This window comes from Bactrocera latifrons, unplaced genomic scaffold (assembly GCF_001853355.1).
Source record: "Bactrocera latifrons isolate USDA-ARS-PBARC rearing strain unplaced genomic scaffold, ASM185335v1 scaffold_298, whole genome shotgun sequence".
Taxonomy (NCBI): domain Eukaryota; kingdom Metazoa; phylum Arthropoda; class Insecta; order Diptera; family Tephritidae; genus Bactrocera; species Bactrocera latifrons.
Window position 1 is genome coordinate 47,741 of NW_017536607.1, and position 21,297 is coordinate 69,037.

General features: G+C 35.6%; 1 protein-coding gene across 4 annotated transcripts in view; it reads left to right on the plus strand.

Moving 5' to 3' along the window:
* The window catches only part of LOC108970315 (1-phosphatidylinositol 4,5-bisphosphate phosphodiesterase classes I and II), a 79,776-nt gene that overhangs the window by 45,523 nt on the left and 12,956 nt on the right, over window positions 1-21,297 (plus strand). For all 4 annotated transcript variants that reach the window (XM_018935630.1, XM_018935631.1, XM_018935632.1 and 1 more), the window contains exons 3-8: window positions 5,408-5,545; window positions 13,606-13,739; window positions 13,987-14,172; window positions 14,435-14,632; window positions 16,699-16,881; window positions 18,753-18,933. In XM_018935630.1, coding sequence (XP_018791175.1) covers window positions 5,408-5,545; window positions 13,606-13,739; window positions 13,987-14,172; window positions 14,435-14,632; window positions 16,699-16,881; window positions 18,753-18,933 — 1,020 coding nt within the window. The remainder of the gene's footprint in view (window positions 1-5,407; window positions 5,546-13,605; window positions 13,740-13,986; window positions 14,173-14,434; window positions 14,633-16,698; window positions 16,882-18,752; window positions 18,934-21,297) is intronic.

The following is a 21,297-nucleotide window of genomic DNA, read 5'->3' on the forward strand; positions in this document are numbered from 1 at the left end:
AAAAAAATTTATTCTAAAATAGTAGTCTCATCTCTAAAATTTTCATACTCAAAAAAAAAAAAAAACCTCATAAAGTTAACTGTTGAAGGATGTAATTACTTTAACTTAGTATTGAAAGAAAACCCTATACCGTTACAAATCATTTTTGCATTCGCATGCTTAGTGGCCATAAATCAATTTAGGCCACGAAGCATGCCAAACCAATTAGGAGGCAACAAATCGAATCATTGAGTGGCGCAATGCTAACAGTAAAACTGCACAGCGAATGTTTCGTGGTTTCGTGCATGCCCTACATACCATTTGCACACGAACATACCCATCCATAGACATACAGGTAGTCGCATGTGTGCTTGTGCCACTTCCATTCTTCGTATGAAGCACACGAGTACCCGCACTCAATTTTCTAATTTGTAGCAAGTAATAAACGCAGCAATTACTTACCGAAATTGCGCGCACCTACCTTCGTATGCAAATACGAGATTTGAGTGTGTGTATGAGATCTGCGTGTCGGATGAACGAAAAGTGCCGGATCATCAAATAAAAAATGTTGCCTGCCAAATCAGGAAACGGAAGTAGTTAACAAAATGGTTTTTGGAATGAGTAGTGAATACGCAAAACGGCTATGTTGCAGACGAGGTGAAAGCGAGAAAGATTAGATGCAGATCTTAATAGCTAAATATTATATTTTGGGTCTGGAGTTTAGTAAGGTGCGGTGCGTTAGACAAATGTAACGAAACTCTTGCCCGGGCCCTGTATAGAGTAAGCTAATTTAATATTAAAAGTTGGTGAGTTGCCATATGTAATACCCGCACGATTTTTATAGTTCGAAGAATGCCAACTCTTTGAAATTTTTTAAATAAAGATTAAGGTAAAATCAAGTGATTTTCATTGATTCATCCGATATTCCAAGTATGCCAGTAAGAGCTCTGGCTGTTTTTCATCGATTCTCAAGCACCAGTTCCTTTATTCTATTGACGTGTTGATCAGTAGTTGATGTTGATCGCCGTCCTGGAGCTAGTTGGTCGTCAACGCGTTCTTAATCCTCTTTGAATTTGACTGACAGTCATGCCCAACGTAGAAAAAATGGGTTTTCGTCCGAAATTTAAATTAAAAAGTCTTACTATTTTTTGGCCGCAGAATATGGGTAAATGAGTGTATCTATTTATATGTGAAATAATTTTCCTATTTAAGTCAATTTATTCGCCCATTGATTACTTAAAGAACGCAAGACAATTACTGGTTTAGAGCTATGCCTGCTAATACTTTGAAGCCTTTGTACTCATCGACTCTGCCATGGCCACAAAGACCACTCAAATTTTAACTATCATCAATGTCAACTACGAAAACCAACAATCGGAAATAAGCATATCTGCTGATGCGACAACACGCTGAGCTTGCTGATGTTTTCAACGCTGACTAGTCATTAAATTTGTGACAGCAGATACACCCACTCATAATGTACTAACCATATATAGTATAAAAAGTATTGCTTTCTAGAACAATACTTTATATTTGATAGGCTATGAATTTGTTAATTAGTAGGTATGAATGTTATATGTAAATCCAATGCATGTACATGTATACTGGTTCAACTCATGTTAGTTAGGAAATCTTGCCCCACAAAACAAGACATTCTCACTTTTATTTTAATTTGTGTAAAGTGTCTGATATTTACGGTGTACCGTCAACTAACAGACTGAGGTTAATATAAGAGGTTCGATGAAAAATGTATATCGATCTCGGAAATTTTCCAATTTCAAGCTTCCTTTTCTCACCAATAAGCTGTTCTCTGCGCGGAATCGTCGATTTCAAACATATGGCTGCTGACTGTTAGTTCTGAGTTTTTGCCTCGATGATTGACGACCGCACAGGTAGTTCATAGTCCACCTCTTCAGTCCTGGAAGGAGTGAAGTTTTTTCAGTATCCCGCAGAAGCGTTTTATGACTGGCTGTGTCAACGGCGTTTGATCTCTTATACTACTTTATCCTATTTAACCAACACGAATATGCCATATGAGAGAAAAGCATGGTTTTAGCCTGATTTCGCACAATTCAACGACAGTCTATTATATGGTAAATGGTAGTATGCTTTTTTTCTTTCTATGTGTACATACATACATAAGTTGAAACATGTACGAATAGAAACAAATCTAATGCGTATAAAATATATAATATGGTCAATTCTTCACTCCAAGCAATAACAATCGATTCCATGGAAATGCTGGACGGCATAAGCCATGAGATGCCAAGCTTTTGTTGCAGATTGTATAGAGCACATCAGTCAATATGCGGAATATAGCAACATAAAGAACTGTGTTCACTTTTTATATGAGTATATACATTTTAAAAGACTGTATACAATAGGGTGAGTCAAAAAATTTCTTACAAATTTAAAAAATATATATTTTTTCAAGTAAATGGAAAACCAGATATGAATATTCTAGCTGATAATCAGAACCAAATAGTTAACGCTAAGATGAAGCACCTTCACGTTACACTTAAGGGGTAGTCAGAATTTTCAAAAAAAAAAAAAATTTTTTTTTTTACAAATTCGTTAAATGTAATAACTTAAAATTTTCATTCATTCCCTGAAAATTTCACGTTGATCCGTATAATTAGTTTTTGAGTTATTCGACAAATAACGAAGAGAGCTCGGGCACTTCTAAGCGCTAGTGTGAAACTTTAAACGCGTTATTCTCAAAACAATGTTTTTTGAACTGGTGACTCCAAAGCGCTACATAATAAACTCGGGCTTGAACGGAGGATTTCTATTTTTTCAAAAACTTGGATTTTTTAAGGATTTTTACCCAAAAACTTAGAAAAAAATTTCCTGAGGCCGCTATTTTGTTAATTTTTGAAAAAACCAAAAATCCTTCGATCAGCCCCAGGATTATCTATTTATAAAACTAATTTTTTTGTCCGATTGATTTTAGATGAATCTCCAAGGACTTATGGTTGTCACCGCAAGTACCTTTTTTTTTTGGAACAGGGTCGACAAAAACAACTATAACCTTGGAAATTATTATTATTATTATTTTTTTTTTTGAAATATTCGTGACTTCAAGACAACACATTCTATAATAATGCCATATGACTACATTTGTAAAATAACACGATTTAATAGCAAAAAAAAGAAAAAATACTGAAAATTATAATTTTTCTGTGCCTCTGCCAACCACTAACCCCTTAAGATCTCTTACTTGAGAAGGCTTACTTAGTCGTATCCACCAACCAATTTTTCATAGTACAAGCTAAAAAAAAAGAAAAAACAAAACTAATTTTTGACCCACCCTAATATACACATCAAATAACGAATACGTGCTTGGATTTGTTGCACGCCACAGGAACAATGCGAACACCATAGACCGAGACTTGCGGTTGGCGAAGAACGACGTAATTGCGGTTAAGCGCAACTCTTTTAATCTCTGCGACAACAAATAACAACAAACACCACACACCGTTGGTATAATGTTCTGGTGATTGTGTGTGGTTTTGTAAGGGCCAAGGATGCCTCGTGCACAGTATTCAGCATTCAATAAACGATATGACGGATATCAAATGAAATAGAAAAAGAAAACACAATTACTATTGATCGATAGCAGCAGCAGCTAGATGGTATGAGTTGGTACCGCTACGTATTGTGCACAGATTTTACTAAAATAAAATATTTATAATCACATACTTCAATTTTCATCTCTAATTTCACTGTTGACTGTTTTCTGCTTGAGGGCAATAAGTTAAGCTGGCTGCTGTCCCTGATAGGATAACCTTGACCTAGAAATAATGTTTGCTTTTCTTTTCTTCACCTGTTCGATGTAGGTGTTATGATATTTACTAATAAGTATATGTATATATGCTTGTATATGTTAATACTTATATATAAATATTCTCTGCAGAAGGTTGTTCATTTTTCTCCTTTATTGAACTGTACACCTCTTACCTGGTCTTTCCAACGGAGTACGAGTCTTCCTATTCCTCTGCTTTGAGTGTTTTCATCCTTTTATCTCGAAAACTCGTAAATTCGACTCATCAGATGTTGTCATCGGCATGCCTCTACACCATATATCGGGATGAAGATGATTTGCTCGACGCGAGAGGACTTTAGTTCTCAATTGAATGCTTAGTCCGAAGTAGCATCTTCTAGCAAGAGTTATTTCATACTAGGTATCGAGGCTGACATTTTTCTTAGTACTAATATTTGTTCCAAGATAGACGAAATTATCTACCACTTCGAAGTTATGACTGTCAACAATGAATGCCAAGTGCGACGACTGTTTGTTTGATGACGAGAGATATTTCGTCTTCGCTTTACAGCTGTACACTCATGTAGAAGATTGTACCTTCTCTACTTAGTTCTACAGCTCGAATTATTTGCTGCAGTAGTAGATTGTAGAAGACACACAATAGTGAGTCGCTTTGTCTGAAACTTAGTTTGGTAACGAACGATTCGGAGAGGTTTGTCATGATCCTAACGAAGCTTTTGGTATTTGCTCAACAGCAGTTTACACAACCATATTAGTTTTGTGGTGATGTCAGAGCTGTTTGAGCCATATGTTAAAGAAACGTTTTTGGTCACTCCCAAGTGAATGGCGCTCAGAGAACTTTCCTCACTTGCAGGAACTTCTACACATGGCTCCATCCTCCAAGTTAATAAGTTGAGATAATTAAAACTTAAATTGAGTTAATGTGTTTTGTGTTCAAATGTACTCAATTTTATTTAAGCGGTTAGTACTTGCCAACTACTTGTGAATTTACTTGTATATAAGAATGCCAAAAAAATTGAATCGGCTTTAAGAATATTTGCTCAGATTGCAATAATAATAGGCTTTGTCTGGCAAAAACTTGTTGAAAATGAAAGAATAATAAATTGAGGCATTATTTTTTTCTGATTTCGATTTCCTACACATTCTACCAATTTTGACATTATTTTTTTTTACTAAATAGGCAATAGCTGTTCTCAAAAAAATGTATTATATATTAAATACTAATTGCGCAATTAATTAATTTCTTTCTTACTAATTTGCTGCTCTGTTAAAGATTTGGCGATTAGCCAATCGCTCTGTTTGTGGTTAATTAAGAACAATTAGCGATTCAATGGCAAATTCTTTATTTTAATTACTCAATTAACAGCGCGTTTAGACATGTCAGTATATAAATATAAATTATTTTGAAAATATATATATGACCATAATAGCCACTATATACAAACTTGTATATGTACATGAAATTATATAATGATTTAGAATATAGTCATTCATAAAAGCTAAATTTGTTTGCTAGTTATTGTAAATTAAACACTTCAATCCGATTTCTATGGATTTCAGTCTGTACCCGTCCATGTATTCACAACCGAGTTATTGACAATTATTAAATTAACTAATGTACTTTCTATTTAAATTTTTTTACAGGATTCTAAACTACGTCAAATTGTTACGCTTGGGTCACAGGACACATTGGAGGAGAAAACTGTGACCATTTGTCATGGTTGTGATTTCGTTAACGTCACATTTGTAAATTTCTGCTGTACCAAAAGAGAGATTGCACAGGTAAGTTTATGACGTCATTCTATTCATGCTTTATTGCAGGCAATTAGTCTTAATTAAGGCTCAATTTGATTTGAAATAATTAAGACTCAATTTGATTTGAATTAATTAAGACTCGATTTGTGCCGCTGAGTTTTGAGTTATCGCGTTTATTTGATATAAAACGAAATAATGAAGGGACTTTAGTTGGTGAAAGTGCATATGAACGCACCATTATCATTGGAATCCGGTTTTTTCATAGCAAGAGGAAGCATTGAAAACCGAAGTGCGAGAATTTAATCCTTATCATGTCTTTCCACGGGACTACTGGACTAAGTATTACTTAATGGGGGAGAAGAAGACATTTAAGGCTCTCCTATTGTACGGATTGACTGACGCCTAATTCGTTGTAAACGTCACAATCTTATCATGATTTGCTATAGTAGTTACTGAATTTGGGTCAATACTTTCTCGCTCGACATTAACACGCAGTTCGAAAAGCAGCCTCCCGTCTGGCTTGTCGCCAGAAATCTTCGATACAATTTTTGTTTTGGGAAAGGTTTTCATAGTATCCAGTTGAGTCGTTTCGGATAATATCAAAATGCATACCACAGATATACTTGTAGAATACATACAGATAGAAAGGAGAAATGTGGTCAAGCAACTAAAAGAACTAAAGGTGAAAATTTTATACTAAACAAAAAACTTCTTAATTTCGGTTGCATCGAAGCTGATCCGAACAATCGGAAGATTTCAATGTTGGTTTGGAAAATAATTGGTGGAAAACTTTGTGAAGATACCTTCTCAAAGACAAAAGTTTTCCATACAAGTACTTCCTTCCGATCATTCAGTTTTCATGACAACTACATGCCATAGTGGTTCAATACCGACCGTTCGATAAGTGAGCAGCTTCTTGGGGATATCCCATAAAATGTGCGACTAGTTCGTATATATGGATAGACAGACATGCCTAAACCGTTTCTTCTGGGGATTACAAACCTTGTGGCAAACTTAGTATAGTCTATTATGAAAACGCTGATAATCAATAAATCAACGCTATTTTATGAAACGCTGATATCAGAAAAATCTGAAAAGTCTCTACACTTTATAGCAAACAAATAATACAATCTGATAAAATCTGAGTCGAATGGATTTAAACGGTACGCGCAAAGCGAATCGATAATTTTTTTTTTTTTTTTTGCCTAGATTGGTACGCACCTTTCTATGCTCGAGTGTGAAGGGGTCTCCATATGCCAGCCAGTGTATTTTCGGCAACTTTTGTGTACGATGCGAGAAGTGAGTTCACCATGGAGAAAAATATTAAACAATGAGCTGGCTTGAAATGTACAATGTTCCAATGGAACCGGCGCTACGTAATCGTTAGAAATGTTGTAAAAGTCTGAAAGTATTAGTAGTATACTTTATCACGAATACTATCGAATGAAGTTATCGAAACTTGCCTTACACATATGAGTTGCCCAGACACCTCTGCTAATGACGATAACAGCGAACAAGTTGAATGAACGGTGCTTGACAATCGTCGCGTTGACATCAGAGAGAGCAGAAGATCTCAACAACTCTTATGGACTCAAGATATTTTGGTTAAATTTATGTATGACGTAGAATATAATCAGAGAAGTAATTACTTCCTAATAGTTCAAAGAGCAGATGCCAAAACGCAGAATAGTACTGACACACTGAAGAGGAATTCCATTAACTTTTCCAAGTTTCTGAGAATAGTAACTCAATTAGGAGTTAAAACAACTTGAAATACAAACTAGTATTTTCAAAATTATTATTTTTTCTCCTAATGGCGGAATCTCATAGTTAAAATACAATCAGTAAAGAGATTTTATTGGTATACATTTATAAAATTATACTATAATAAACTATTCAATACAGTGAAAGTTTTATTTACGAATAAAAGCAAAAAGGTTTTTGTAGGTATAAGAATCCGAGAGATTGTACTTAAGGTTTAATTTTGAATATGTTCATACAAATAAATTTCACTAGAAATAATAGCGAATTTAAGGCTGCTTTCTAAATGTCTCGCTACCAGCATTTCTGTGCAGTTAATATAATTGTCCGCTTATTAGATAGTACTTAATAAACATTATCAGACGTCCGCTTAATAGAGCGTTCATTTAAGAGAGCTTTCACTTTATTCTTACTTATGAACTTCTAAGTTGATTTGAACTGGACAAAGTGTGCTAAATTTTACTAAAATCGGCTTAGTAGTTTAGGAGTCCGTCGCGGACAAACAACGTGGCACGTACTTATTATATATTATATAAAGATTTTTAATTGCTCCAATAACAAATCCCACAAAGCTTTTCAAGTTTTCAAAATTTCAGTGTAAACTTTCAGTTGAATTTATCTTTAAAGACCACAGATAAAATTTTCAATTGTTTAAGTCTCCACGCCCCTGGCACACCTTTTGAGACCAATCAACTTAAGAGAGGAACAATTATCGTCCATTATTTGACATTTGACCGAAAGCGGATTGTTAAATGTCGAAAAGTTCGTATGTTGTTTGCCAAAATTGTTGCTTAAATACTCAACTTTACACATACGAATTTGCTAAATTGTCCGAAATAGCCGTCCGTCTGCTTACTGTGTCCTTTGGCACTGGGCCAAACAAGTCATTGTATTTGTATTTGTGTTTGATTTGCTTAAATCTTTTCGGTCGTCACATGTTCGCTTGCTGTCAGTTTGTCAGCAATTTTTGATCTAGGTAAAGCGCATGGCGGTACACATTTTTTTTTTTTGAGAACGTTTTTATATTTGGCGAAATTTAGAGTATAGGCCAAAACTAAAACCATGTAAAATAATCGCCCGAAAAGGACACTTTTATTTATATATATTTTTACATATAAATATATGTATTTGAGTACACAAACAAGTAAGGTTTGGTATGGGAGCATAAAAGTTTTTCGTTTACTTTTGAAAACTTCGAGAACTTTTAATTACTCACTACTTTGTGTTGCGGCATGTTGTTTTTGCCAATATGAGGGTGTTTCTTTTACTACTGTTAGGCGATATCGAACTTATTGGCAAATATGACTTTTTTTTTATTCTGAGTGAACTAAAAACACACTTGAACGCATCTGGTTTTTAGACAGCAAGAAAATTGATTAGGTCTGAGTTTGATCAATCAGATTCGGAAAAATTCTTTAAGCAATGTGTGAACGAATATTGAGCTTTATTTGTTATCATGAATAAATTACAAAAAAAAAATACAAAAGCAGCATATTCGATCAATAATTTTTATTTTGTTATGATGAAATAAGGTTAATCTATAGCCTTCAAAAAATACCTAACTTTGACCACTCGCGGTACAATATTAGGTTGTCAAAAAAGTCTTGCGGTATTTTTGCTAGTTGGCGCTGAGAGCGCGTAATTCTACTTTTTTTTCGTCGCATCGGGTCATGCTATACCTTTTTGGAAAGCTCATTTCACGCGCTAACACGTGTTTGATTGATTGTCGTTTCTTTTTAATCGTTAGTGAGTTATAGCGTCGCAAACATGGAACAAAATAAAAAGAAAATACGTCATATTTTACAGTACTACGACTCAAGCCGCCAATAAAATTTGTGCAGTTTACGGACCCGATACAGCTTACATTTCCACCACACAACGATGGTTTCAACGTTTTCGTTCTGGTGTAGAGGTGGTCGAAGATGCGCCACGCTCCGGAAGGCCTGTCTTGTTCAATTTATTTATATATTGGCTCAGATTGTGTAGATCACACTTATTGTATTCTACAAAAAAGCTGATGCATGCTCCTTATCAGTTCTTCGCCGCCGTATTTGATTAGCTTTGTTGTTCTTCAGACGGGTAATTGCAATTCACATCTCTTCATGGTCAGGCAATGGACGTCTACGCCATCGTCATTGATTGGGGAATCGGGTTCATCTTATAGAATATTTTATGGCAAAAAGTATATTTGTTTAGAGCTTAAACTGACCTTACCCATTAAGTTTTCTGTTCCGTCCGAGTTACAAGTTCTGTCAGTTGTATATTTCTATAACATAAGTATTGGAAATAATTTGCAAATTGCATTCACTCATTAGTAGCTGATATCATATCAATCTATCATTAATAAAAGTTTATAAATATATATGAAAAAATTTTCGACTGACTTAACTAATTTGCCTTCCACAAAAAATTCCCCTCCTGGTAACCGCTTTTGTTTACTTTGAAAGTTATGGCACTGAGTTTGTTGAAAAGAAAAGTGGTGAATTTGATGTTCACTCTCAATCGAGCGCTTATGTTTTAAAGTATCTTTGCGTTTCTAGTGCGATAGAATCTGCTATCTTTATCGATTGTCCAGTGAGAATTTCATGAAATTTCATTGATTGAAAGCGAAGTTATTGCGTTTTAAATGTCAGTAGGTTTGTGTTATCGGTGCGAATGAGCTTTGAATAAAGAGCCAACATTAAATTTTGTTTTAAAATTGGTAAAACTCCTACGGAAACATTTCAATTGATGAAACAAGTTTATGGCGATTATTTTCTATCCCGTAGCAAAGTGCACGAGTGGTTTCGACGTTTCCAAAGTGGTCGTGAGAACATAAATGCCGGTCAACATGTGAGCCGGTCAAAATTCGTGATCGCCGGAAATTCCATCGAAACTGAGCGTGAATTCATCAAAAATCAGCCCAAATCATTATTGAATTTTTTTTAAATGAAATTGAACATCTCCAAAACATCGGTTTATCGCATTTTGACCGAACATTTGAGCTTACGAAAGGTGTGTGTACGGTTTGTTCCGCACAAATTGATTGACGCTCAGAACCCAACATTCGAAAGGCTTAATTAAAGAGGTTATTTGACGAGAAGTCATATTTTAGCCATTAACCACTTCCCGTATTCACCTGATATGGCACTGTGCGAGCTCTTGCTTTTCGGAAAAATGCATTTCCTCATGAAAGGAAAGCGTTATGTAGACGTAGAGGCCATTCAAAAGGCTTGCAGCGGCCTACTGGCGGCCATACCGGCCAACGAGCTAAAACACTCGCTCGACATGCTTTTGAATGGTGCAAAAAGCTGTATTGAAGCAGAAGGAGACTATTTTGAATAAAATAAATTGATTTTGCGGAAAAAACCAATTGTTCTGTTTTTTTAAGTCCTGTTCAATTTGGAACACACCTTGTACATCATAAAAGTTCTTCTATTTTAAAATTTTTAGAATTTTGCAGAAATTTTAAGTATTCTTTTTTGCTAGTTTTTCTAGTTCGGAAATCTAAATATTGAGCTTAAGGTGTCTGAAAAGAATATATTTGCCTAGTTAGTTGCAATTTTTTGAATTTTTTGCTTGCTGTTGAATATCTTTGTAAGAATACAGTGCGTATACGTAACTAAAAAGTAACTGAGGGTGATATACAATATTAAGGAAATAAATAAAGCATACGAATTATAAGTTAAATATTGAAGACAACAGTATTTGCATTGAAGAATACTGTATCAATTTTAAATTTACATATTAAAATAAAATCAAAACAAAATATGAAAATAAAATGAATAAAATAAAATGGTTAAAAATATATTATGAAGAAATAAAGTCATATACAGACAATAATTTTACAATTTAGAATGATTGCTTATAATCACATTAAAGTGTTTACACAATTGAATTGAAAATTCGTTTAGCATCGTTGTATTACGCTAAGCACTAATTCTCTCTTAGCCTGTGAGACCATTCGTCTCGACTCGCCCTCTTGACTAATCATCGTAATTCACAATTCATAATGTGCGGATATGCATGTGCATGCATGTACTATATGGGTTTGCATAATGAAAATGTGGTTTACACAGCTATTTATGACATTGTTGTTAGCCTAGTCTCGCAACATTCGGCGCCACATATACATATACAAATGGGATATTATATCAAATTATAAACACAATAGCGGCTTAATTTTGATGCTTCAAATTATATTTGGGAGTTTTGTGTAATTTGCTAAGTATCTCACCGCTATCGTGTAGTTAAAAAATACCATAATATGATTAGTTGTTTACTTTTCCATGTAAAAATAACCCAAATAAAAGCGAACAGGAATGCTGATTCAAGATACGAATACGATACTACTACACTTATATACTACTGCGGGCAATAAATAGTTAGACTTTTTAATTTAACCTTCGCACGAACCCCATTGTCGAAATATTTTCTTTTCTAGATTGGCGACATTTCACTAAATTTTTTCGGAAAACAGTATCACGGAAACGTCTGTAAAACAATGCTTTCCGACCACCAGGTTGTCATCAAACAAATTATTACTGGTCATGAGCCTTGGACCTATGCTTATATCGTGGCAAAGTCGAGCCGTAAAAACCTTGTCTAAGCAGTTCAAAGATTAAGGTTATGTTGGCAGTTTTCTTCGATTATCGAAGTGTGGTGCACTCCGAATTTCTTCTGACCAATCAAACTGTCAACACAGAATACTATTTGAGCGTCATTTGCGCGAACCTTTTCGTATAAAGCATCCGGAATTATAGGTCAACAACTCTTGGTTTTTGCACCACGATAATGCGCCGTCACATACTGCATTGATTCGTCGTGAGTTTTTCGCCAAATTTTTAACCAATATCGTCTCGCAACCTCCGTACTCGCTTGATCCATGTGACTTCTGGCTATTCAGCCAGACCGCTCCGGGGAAACCGGATGAGTCAATTGAAGACATTTAGCCTGAAAATACTATTCCGAAAAATGTCTTCAACATACTGTTCTGAGTTTTGGGAAAAAAAATTGGCAAAATTGTATTGGGGCCAAGAGCAATAATTTTGAAGAGGGCTATGTAGGTTTTACTTAATTGCAAAAACTGACCTGAAAATGTTATTATAATACAAAGCTTTCGTGGAAAGCCAAAACATTTTCGTTTAAATATTTAATTAATTGAAGAAAAATATTGACTCTTTCATATTACTATGAAAGATATCTCTTAGTTACTTTTGGAAAGCCTTGAAAACACGGTTCAATCAATAATTTTAAATTTAAGCTGAGGGGATACGAAAACGCCCAACTTTATGAGGAATTTAAGGCACTCAGCTCGAGTTGAATAATTTATGGCTTTGTTTTGGTTTTAATGATTATAAAATATAAATTGAAATATTGCCCTGCCATAAACATTTGTATATAGTATGTATGTATTATGTTTATAACTAAACCCCGACAAAATTTACATTTCAAATCAAAAATGGTTGTGCTTCATTTATATGCTTTCTCTTTTCATATTTGTGTATAGATAAACATATAGTATATAGGGTGTTTTAGGAGCACAGAAATTTCTAAAAGAGTTGTCAAAGTAAATACATACATTTCCTTTAAAACATATTTATGTTCAGTATATCTTAACAAGTCGCTATTCAAATACTAACAGCTAAGCAACCTTAAAATATAGGGAGAAAATTTCCAGGCTACCTTGCTTACTAAGAAATTATAGGTTAATATTTTTTAAACTGACCGTTGCTGAAATTAAAAAAAAAATATTCGGGACTTTTTAGTTGGTCACATTAAAATATTTCGCTCAAGTTATAAATGGATTCACTGCGAGTAAAATATTCAATTTAAGGGTAGGGACTTTTGGTGATCGGATCTTAACAAGAAATGATACTGCCGGTTGGCCTCTAGATTAAACATTTTATATGTTTATCCCTCTGTATGATGGTATAAAAAGACAGTAATTTATGCTGATTGCCTGGTTGGAAAGCTATATTTGAAACGCTATTTGGGTATGATGACTGATTGCGCTATAAAACATATGGAAATAATGGATCTGTTCTTCATGAACCGCAATATGCCCAAAATTATTTTCAAGCACTAAATTCCACATATTAGTATTCTGAAGTAAACAGCCAATGCCTCTAACAAAATCACCCTCTAATAGGGTATTTAATTTATGTAAAACTTATTGCGGTCACAGTCAGTCACTGTGCGACCAACAACAGGCTATTATTCAGGTGAACTGTTTTTTTTTTTTATTACAAACGACTAAATTTGCAATTCCGATTTGTAACGGTTTTTTTAATGCCTTTCACATTTTAACTTGCCGTTTATTTTTTCTTCATTTTTTTTCCTTGCAGCAATGGTGTGATGGCATTATGCGTCTGGCTTACAGTTTGGCCAGACTCAATGGCTCAGCCAATACGTTTCTGCAGAAGGCGCATACCAAACTCTGCCTGCAGGTTGACAAAGGTGGCAAAATTCCAGTGAAGAAGTAAGTAACTGACGCCTAAGTAAAATTGAAAGTCAGAAAATAATTACTTATTGCCGCAATTTCATCGAAGGCGCTGCCGGAGCGCAGCGGAAATGAAGCGCATATTTAATTTGCACTGTACTTTTGCTTTTGTTCTTCACAAAATTGCTTTCATGATATGCATACATATATATATTTACCACATATATACATTTACATATACATGTGCATTGTAATTGTTTCACCTTTGTGCATTTTTTTGTGGCAGCATCATGAAAATGTTCGCACAAAACAAAGAGGATCGCAAGCGCGTGGAGAAGGCGTTGGACATGAGTGGCTTGCCGTCGGGGAAAATTGAGACCTTGTCCTTGCCGAAGTTTCATTTCGAGGACTTTTTCAATTTGTACAAGAATCTCACGCAGCGCAGTGAAGTGGAGAAAATATTCGATGGCATGTAAGTACTTAATAACGGTTTGACACCTTGATAACCCATGCCTTTGTAAGAACGCCCTGTCAGCAGCGTGAGAAATACTACAATTTTTAAAATAATTAATTAACATTTATTTCAAAATTTGCTGATAAATACTTAGTTCGTCTTATAAATACATTTTTTAATTTAGTTTGAAAGAAATTGCAAGTTTTCGCAGTTCAAAAAGATCTTCAAGCACCTTGAAAAATCTTAAATTAACTAATTATTTCCATATTTTTGCTTTTAGCGTCGGCAATTCTAAGCGCAAATGCATGTGCATCGCGCAACTTGTCGAGTTTCTCAATAAAACGCAACGCGATCCACGGCTGAACGAGATTTTATATCCTTACGCGAACGCAAGTCGTGCCAAGGAGATTATACAGGAGTACGAGCCGAACAAATTCAATGCGCAGAAGAACCAGCTGAGCTTAGATGGTTTTCTGAGGTATGTATTCCACAGAAATATATATTTTATTTTCAAATTTTCATTAATTTTAGTAAATTGTGACAACTGAAAGAATTGAAAATATACAAAAAACACTCTCTTTGTTTAATTAATTGGTGTTGGGTGGTGTGTTTTATGTTCTCTGATTATTTATTTCCAAATTTGAGCAAAAAAAAAAAAATTACTTGAGCAGAAGATCTTGGCCTTTTCCTTACCTTGAGCGCTTGACAACCTTTAAGATTTTATGATAGGAATATGATAACAAACAGATAAATATTTATTCTTTAATTAAAGCCTATACTAGAAATGATTTGATGCTGACTAAATCTCTAAATTTTGTGATAGATATCGTAGACTTTATACATCAAAGTCTGCCATACATATGTACAGGTTCGCTGCTATTGAAGCAAGGGTGAAGGAAAGCTCAATTGTTTTGATGCGGAAATTTTCCCCAACTTCGCACCGAGTAGAAAGTAATTCGAGGGTTTACTTTTATTTAGCGGGAACAACCCTATAACTACAACTTGCAATTTTTGATGATGACGAGCGCTATATACATACGTTGTTCATAGTAACTTAAAATATTCATCTCGATTAGAAAATTTAAATTTAAATCACAATCATTTTCGCGCCTTCATTTTTTACAACTTTCGACGGGCATTAATGAACTTATGCTATTGGCTGACTACACCACCATACGATTTGACTTATCTGGATAACATTGCAAGGTTAATCCGAAAAGCCATTGCAGTCTTATCTTTGTTAAAAAACTGAGATTACAGGAATTATCAAGAACTCGCAAAATAAAATGATTCACAGGTCCATAAAACTCCTTTCAAAACATTCATATTTAGCCAAAAACTCGAGTTTTATGTCTTAAGTTAACAAACAACTCAAAATGCGATGTTCAATTTGATTGAGTTTCTAGATATATAATCATAAATTGTCCAACTTAGGTAAGGTCCCGTATTACATAGACCTACTGGTCCTCAGCAATGCCAGACGGTTCAGTTTATTTTGACGTGAAGAATTCGTCACACAGGACGTCAAAGTTTTTTTTTTTTTTGCAAGCTTGAAGATCAACTTGATATCTACGTTTGATACTTCGTCCAGTCCTTTGAATTCCGAAGCTCTTAGAAACTTGAGGCGAGTTCTAAAAAGTGCTGGACGAATGCATAGTAAGTGTCTCCCTCGTGTTAACTTCTGTTAACTGTGACGTCAGTAGGTTGTGACCAGTTAAGAGGCCAGCAGTCATACAGTTGTGCTTTCGAGACCATTGTGTAAGAAGCAAGCGAATTTTCCTAAGGATCTCATGCACTTGTCTAGGTGATTTTGAATGTACTAATGGCATTCCATTTCGACCTGATCCGCCTGTCAGCTCTTTCGTAAATTTCGTTGTATATTGTTCTTAGCGACTTCCGTATTTACAGTACTTGTTCGGTAGCCAGACGGATGGTACATTTGGCAATCTCATCAGCTGCTTCATTTCCCAAAACAAGCGTGTGGGTATGTGGTCTAATTTGTCCACCAGTCCCCCGGTTATTGAGCTATGCCCGAAGGTCCTCGTGGAGAACTCACCTAATGCCGCCAATCTTGCAGCATATTTTGCTTTCGACTGTAATGTCGATTGGTGCTAGGTTGAGTGACCTTTCTATTGTGGGAAGTTCCCACGAGATTATTTAATACTCCATTCTTCGAAGATCTTTATTTTGTTTAATATTGAAAAGATTGCCACTATTAGACTAGAAGTTGTGGTTGGCAGAATATAACCCTCACTCAGCTATCTCCTTGATTCTATAACTTCTATTACGTGATATCCTAGACTTAATAGTCTTTCTTGTTAGGAACTGTTTTACAAAAATGGCGATCTCAGATATATGGAGATCAGAAGTATCAAAATATCTTTAGATATCTAATGTAGCACGGCCGTTGAGCGATCTCATACATTTTATATTCCGAAAACTATTTTATACTTTTGCGATATATGTTATATTCAAAGTATTTATTTGTATTATGCGAATTAATCGAATTTTCATAAAAATATAACTCACTAATTATTTCTTCAGGTATTTAATGTCTGATGACAATCCGATTGTGGCGCCTAGCAAACTGGACTTATGCGACGACATGGATCAGCCATTATCACATTATTTTGTAAATTCTTCCCACAACACTTACTTAATAGGGCATCAGTTGACAGGCAAATCGTCGGTGGAAATTTATCGTCAATGCCTGTTGGCCGGGTGTAGGTGAGTACCGAAAACTATCACAGTAAGGCATTGACAAATAACGCACATATTGCTAAAGCAACAAACACAATCGAAATTTCAATTTGCATTATGCAACAGCATTGAATTGGATTACGTAAGCAAAGCAATACCTCAAGTAATACAATACAAAAAACGTGTATTATTGCATATGTTAATACCCAGCAGTGAAATGAACTAGTTATAAACAATTCGCCAATTGGCATGCAATAGAAGGTCACCTGCTTCGCGATTACTTTTTCATGCAAAGGATTGAAATATCAGATATAGGATTTATTTCATGCTTTTATTACATGTATATATGTTTCTAGTCGGGTTGAAAATGTGTGCCCGACCGAATTATTTGCAGCAACGATGTACATACATATATTTTTAATAACAGTTTTATTCAGAGAATCTATTTGCGAATTAAAAAAATTTGCAGCTCTCGAAAATATGTTTAACTATGTGTAGTTATTATGAAGAGATACTATATTTAAATACAATTTTATATGGTTACCATTAAATTGGTTTAGATTATTCTAAGTTCTATAGTTGAATCTTAAGGTCAATCATGGAATGATGAATATATCATATGAGGAGTAAGGTGCTTTCTTCTGGAACTGTATCAACTCCATATTTTTCCAAAAAACCAACTTAATACACATATGAAAATGTAGAGTATTACCGCTTAGAATAACCAATTTAAAACTAAGGAAAGACGAAACCATGTTGGGTTGAAGAGCTTACCAAACCTCTTACGGTTTACCTCAGACTCATTTCTGCTCTAACGATAAGGTTACTGCGTTAACTTTCATGAGATATAGGTCTTTAGATTCCGCTGGTGTCTGGCATCCGCACCAGCGATATTAGGAAGTAACACGGTGTAGTCAAATTTCGAAGTTTTTATGATTAAATTGTCGCTGGCTTGTTGGCATAGGCCATAGATTTGATGTAGTCACACAAGAAATAGTCTAACGACGTCAATTCGTGAGATAACACGCAAACTTGGTTTTCAATAAATCGATTGTGACATTCGCTGTCTGGCTTGTGCCGCCGTCCAAACGGAATTTTGTTCGAGATGCAGATCGCTGCCTGAACAATAACGCATATTTTGCTTATCGACAAAGCCAGTCAGCCAGTAATCAGCCTAATCACTGAAGATGATTTTTCGAAGTAACTCCGGATAATTTTTTGAGTTGTTGCTCAGACTAGTTTACGAACATACGACGATTTTGGTGGCGAAACGGCTTCAGTTTTTGCGTTAATTTAACGTAAGGATGTAGGACAAGATTTTTTCGCTAAATTCGCCACAACCACGTCACAAAGGTGCCCAACGTGTGAGAGACTGATTTGAATCTTCCTCAATAGATGCGTTAACGACAGTAATATTATCGACACTATGAATACTTCTTCGTCTAACTGGCACAGGAATATTATGTACTGTGCCGGTGAATTAAAATTTTTCCACTAGACGATCAATTGTTGAACTGGCGGGAGGATTATGACGACCATAAATTGGACGTAGAGCTTCTAGCGTTGAGGCCACTGACTCTGAATTTCGGTAATAAATTTTAATAATTTCAACTTGTTGTGGGATCGTTTAACTTTCCATGAACAAACAAAATATTTCTGAAGAGAAATGTCAAAAGAGCGGGAAAATGTATGACGTCCTTTGCTGTCTCTATCGGTCTACTTTTATAGCGTCCCTATTCAAAACACCATTATTAGCTTTCAGATAAAATAAATATCTTCTCAAATATCGAAATTTCGAGATCGATTTCTAAATTGATGAACAGTTATTTTAAAAATATACTATATATGCATGTTGGTCAGTATTTTTTAAATCACTTCTGGTTTTTTCAACATTTCAGATGCGTGGAATTGGATTTCTGGAACGGTCGCACTGATGAGCCCGTTATTGTGCATGGCTACACGCTCGTTCCCGAAATTAATGCCAGAGACGCGCTGGAGGCGATTGCTGAGAGCGCATTCAAAACATCGGAATTTCCTGTGATATTAAGTTTCGAAAATCATTGCAATCCAAGGCAACAGGTAAATAAGAATACGCTAAAGACTTATTAAAATCATTTATAGTAATCTAATAATTATATAAGTTGCTGACGAAGCCCTGTGTTCCAGCTGGGAACTTCGGGTTGATATATTATTTGCTTTCGAAGACAAATATTACAAATTACACAATTACAATTAACGCTAAATTGTTCCGTTAAAAATAAATGTGAAATGCGTAAGTGTGTGTGTGTGTGAAATCGACAAATAATGCGCAAGCCACACTTCCCACATTCTTCACATGCCATAAAATAACTGTATAAGTTTGAAATGCAGTTAAAAGTGTTTGAGCGTAAGGCAATTCTGCAGTTTGCATACTTTCAGCGAGCTGCGCACCACTTACTCAAGTATTACGTGAAAAAGTTAAAAGTTGTTAAGAACGTCATTACGTCGGTTATTCAATATGCCGAAGTTTGTTGTGTCAAAGCGCAGGAGAATAGGCGGCTTTGCTGGCTTCGGTGCTGTGAGCATGAGGCGAAGATTGCAGAGAAATGCAAACTTTTAAACACGCTTCTATTGGCAACAATCAAAAATCAGATCTCAACGCCGCGGCGCTATGTCGGCGCCTATAAGTCACTTTCTATACAAGTTTTCCACGCACCAACATGCCACATATACACACCCACACACATGTATATGCAGTTGGTAAGGATGCAAGTTGAGAAGTTTTAATCAAAATGTTACCTTTGCTAACCCCAATGTATTAGGTTGCAAGTTATTTTTGCAAAGAAATCGATACAGCATCACTCACAGACCCACAGACTCACAGAGACTCACACAGGCACACTACAAAACTATGCATCTGAGCAGATGGAATTGATTTCAAATAAACAGTTCGTGGAAAGAATCATAGAACTTTTGCTGAGGAAAGTTTTATCGTTTGAAATGCAAACAGATGCATAACTGTACATTAGTGTAACGCAAATCTATGGAAATGTATGCAAATAGGAATGTGGCGGAATAATTTTCCGAGATTGAGCAACAAAACGTAAAATAACAAGTATATATGGGAGTATACAGTTATGTATATTTTTTTAAAACCCAAGTATGTATATAGCAAGACATGTTAGAGATGCGCTTTGCTTGATTTGAAATACTTACGTATGTCCTCAAGTTTGCAATAATTTACAAAACAAAACCGTACGGCGGGCCTTTGACGGGGTATACAACCTATTCATGACAGTACCATATTGATGTTGCAGATCTTCTCTTCTCTTATCTTCTCTATTCAGATAAGCTCTAATTATTTTCTCCAAGAGTAGATTGAAGAAGTCGCATGAAAGCGAGTAGTCTTGTCTGAAGCTTCGTTTGCTATGGAATTGCTTGGAGAGGTCCTTCTCGACCTTGACAAAGCTTTTGAATCAGTCAGCGTCTACGTTTACACAGCCGTGTTAGTTTATGTGGGGATACCGAGTTCAGACTAAGCGGCATGAAGGCAGCAACTTTTCATGCCGTCAAAAGCAAGTTTGAAATCGACGAAGAGGTGGTGATGTGTGCCTTTTCCACGGGTCTTTTCCTAGATTTGGTGCATGGCGAATATCTGCTCAATTGATGATTTTCCACGCTTGAAGCCACACTGATAAGGTTCAATGGGTTTGTTGATGGTAGGTTTTATTAATTCCCCCAGTAAGCTTGATATGCGATGTTGTGGAGGCTTATGCCATAATAATTGGCACAGATTGTGGAGTCTCCTTTTTGTGAATTGAGGCTCACTTAAATTCTAATCGTTCTGCATGCTCTACCTTAGTCTACAGAGAAGCGGATGCAACCTCTTATCAGTTCTTCGACGCTGTATTTGAATAGCTCGGCCAGGAAAACATCGGCTCCGCCACTTTTTTGTTCTTCAGATGGGTAAATGCAATACAACTTCTTCATGCTCGGGCAAACGAAAGTCTGCTCCATCCTATACGATTGGGCTCTCCACCTCCAAATTTTATGCTTTTACTGCCATTCAGCAGATTGGAAAGTATTCCCTCCATAATTTCAATAAGCTCTGGGCATCATTCACTAGATGACCTCCAGCTTCTATAAGATTCACTCACGACACTCCTCATCGTACCAGCTCTCTTTTGCCTTTTGGGAAAAACAGTGGTTTCATTTGCATACGTACAGCTACAGGAAGAACTTGAAATACTGTCCCACCGTTCCCTTGTACCGAGTTGATGACGAGTGGTTCCCGAAAGCAGGAGTGCAAGTCGAGTGGAAAATCGAATAGCTGTGATTGGAGCTTTTCGACGTCGAGACAAAGGCGGGTGCAACAAAATATTTTTCCGAGTCAACGCTAGGGTCTCTGAGCGTGTGCATGTCTAAAACAGGCGTATCTTCCGTCTATCACAAAATGATCGATCT